Genomic DNA, 2,104 nt, shown 5'->3' with positions numbered 1-2,104 from the left:
TTCCCTGTTCATCGAGTCATTTAGGATACTCCATTTGCTTTTGGTTGATATTACATCGAACAAAATATGACATTTCTATGTTGTTTTTGGAATCTTTTTGCAGGGTTATAGAACATTCACGGCACTGGTAGCTCGGCCGTGGTGCCTGGTGGAAATCTTGTCCAAAGAAGAGATAATAAACACAGTGACAGACTCGACCACTGAAACTTCGAAAATAGGTAAATCCTCACCACCTGTCACTAGATTCTAAATCATCAACAACAGGAGGAGGTTCCCTCTTCAGGTTTTCTGATCTTTAAGCCTTAATCTCATGTTGAAATGAACCTAAAACATATCCAGGCATGGAAGCTAGGTATAACTGTTGCAAGGCGATTCTCGAGGCTTTCGTGTCCAGTAGATTCATAAACGATCCTCTTCGTGCGAAAACCGTTGAAAAGGTTTGATTTTTCAGTCACCCATGAACTCAAATCATATTATCGAAAAAGTTACGATTTTTCAGTCACCCATAAACTCAAATCACATAGCCGAAAAGGTTCGATTTTTCAGTAACCCAACAGAAAAGGTTCGATTTTTCAGTAACCCATAAACTCAAAATCATCTTTAGAACGAGAAAATGACGGGTTTTGGATATGCAGTTGCAGGAAGCCGTGAGAAGTGGACCGTATCTGTCTAAGAATCATAGAGAAGCTCGACCTGAAGTGATGACAGCTGAAGGATTTTGATGTCTAACTAAGACAACAAATCTGCCTTTAACCACTAAACTTAAAACTACTTCTCTTGTTCTTTGTTTCTTTCTTCTGTGTTTTTTGCTTATATTTCTTCAGGTTGTTAAAGCTAGCACACTGCCTATGTTGGGATTTTCGTATGCTATAAAAAAGGATATTTGTTTTCTTAAATGATTTTAAAAAATAAATGTATTATAATTTAATCTAGATCTTAATTTATATTACTAAGGTTACGTTATAAAATTTATAGGAAATCAGATCATTTATTAAATTTAAAAATATAGTGGGATACAAGCGCAAACTGGGGGACAAGGGCACAGATGTGATTAATCCTATATACAGGGATAAAAATGGAAATTCACGGAGTCGTCATCTCATTTCGGATAAGTTAACAGGAGGGTGCAATGGAAGAGCATCGGAGCAGCGATAGTTTTCTACTAGCAGAGTTGGATAAGAAACCATCAAGTACATATCTATGGCAACAATGGTGCAGTGTCTTTCTTCGTGCGCGGCCCTCAATTCCAACTTCAGAGCCCTTTCGCTTCAAGCATCTTCTTCGCCTCTTTCCTTCTTCGCTCGTCCCTGTTCGTCAGTCTCGTGCAGCTCCAATCTTAGCTTCTCCACCAGTGTCTCTCACTGTGTTGCCTTCTCCTCCGGTAAACCCATTTTTCATATCCTTCGATTGCGTTCGTGTTTGTGGGAAATTTCGAATTTTTCACAATTTTGATGCGTGCCCTGATGTTACTCCGGCGGGAATTTTTAGGGTTTTGGATAAGTTTTGAACTTCCGGGGATATATTTTCAGGGAATTTGTGGGTACAGAAGCCAATGAGGAAGTCAATTGTATGCGAAGCTGCTCCAAAGAAGAAGGCTGATTCCGCTGCGAAGAGAGCTCGACAGGCCGAAAAAAGGCGTCTTTATAATAAATCCAAGAAGTCAGAAGCTCGGACAAGGATGAGAAAGGTAATGCCATTAACATGTCCTGTTTTTTGTCGGAATATAACGAACCAAGAATCAGTAACTCGATTCGTTTTAATCCAATATGCGCTTTTGAGAAGAATTCGAGGTGATTCCCTATTGTTCTCTGCCTTTCTAGTTCGTTAGTAAGGACTAAGGAGGATGAACAATAGGACTAAGGAGGATGAACAATGCAAAGGAATGTATTTGTCATTGTAGCTTCTTGTAGTAACCTATGGGGAAACTGAAACCTGTGTTCTTAGGAGGATTTTTGTCTCCCACTCTCTGGCTGTTTATAATTACACAGTTACACTACACAGAGTTCACTTTGTTGGGTAATTGGTTTATCCATATCGTCATGCGGATGAAGTAAGTTGTAGGCCTATGGAATAAACCTCGGTTTGCGAGTGCTTTATCGGAAGA

The 2,104-nt window shown here is 39.5% G+C and overlaps 2 protein-coding genes across 2 annotated transcripts in view; both read left to right on the top strand.

Annotated features, from left to right (window-relative positions):
- LOC104815562 overlaps positions 1-896 on the top strand; it is a 4,769-nt gene extending 3,873 nt beyond the window's left edge. Inside the window, exons 15-17 of the mRNA XM_010543994.2 lie at positions 104-218; positions 340-437; positions 636-896. Of these exons, the coding sequence (XP_010542296.1) occupies positions 104-218; positions 340-437; positions 636-722 (300 nt within the window). The 3' untranslated portion in view covers positions 723-896. The remainder of the gene's footprint in view (positions 1-103; positions 219-339; positions 438-635) is intronic.
- Positions 897-1,125: 229 nt separating this feature from the next.
- Positions 1,126-2,104, top strand: part of LOC104815561 (30S ribosomal protein S20, chloroplastic) — a 1,861-nt gene continuing 882 nt past the window's right edge. Inside the window, exons 1-2 of the mRNA XM_010543993.2 lie at positions 1,126-1,381; positions 1,530-1,687. Of these exons, the coding sequence (XP_010542295.1) occupies positions 1,201-1,381; positions 1,530-1,687 (339 nt within the window). The 5' untranslated portion in view covers positions 1,126-1,200. The remainder of the gene's footprint in view (positions 1,382-1,529; positions 1,688-2,104) is intronic.

Source organism: Tarenaya hassleriana, unplaced genomic scaffold, assembly GCF_000463585.1.
Source record: "Tarenaya hassleriana unplaced genomic scaffold, ASM46358v1 Cleome24, whole genome shotgun sequence".
NCBI classification, from domain to species: domain Eukaryota; kingdom Viridiplantae; phylum Streptophyta; class Magnoliopsida; order Brassicales; family Cleomaceae; genus Tarenaya; species Tarenaya hassleriana.
Note: the sequence above shows the minus strand (reverse complement) of the source record. Positions and strands in the feature narration are given on the sequence as shown.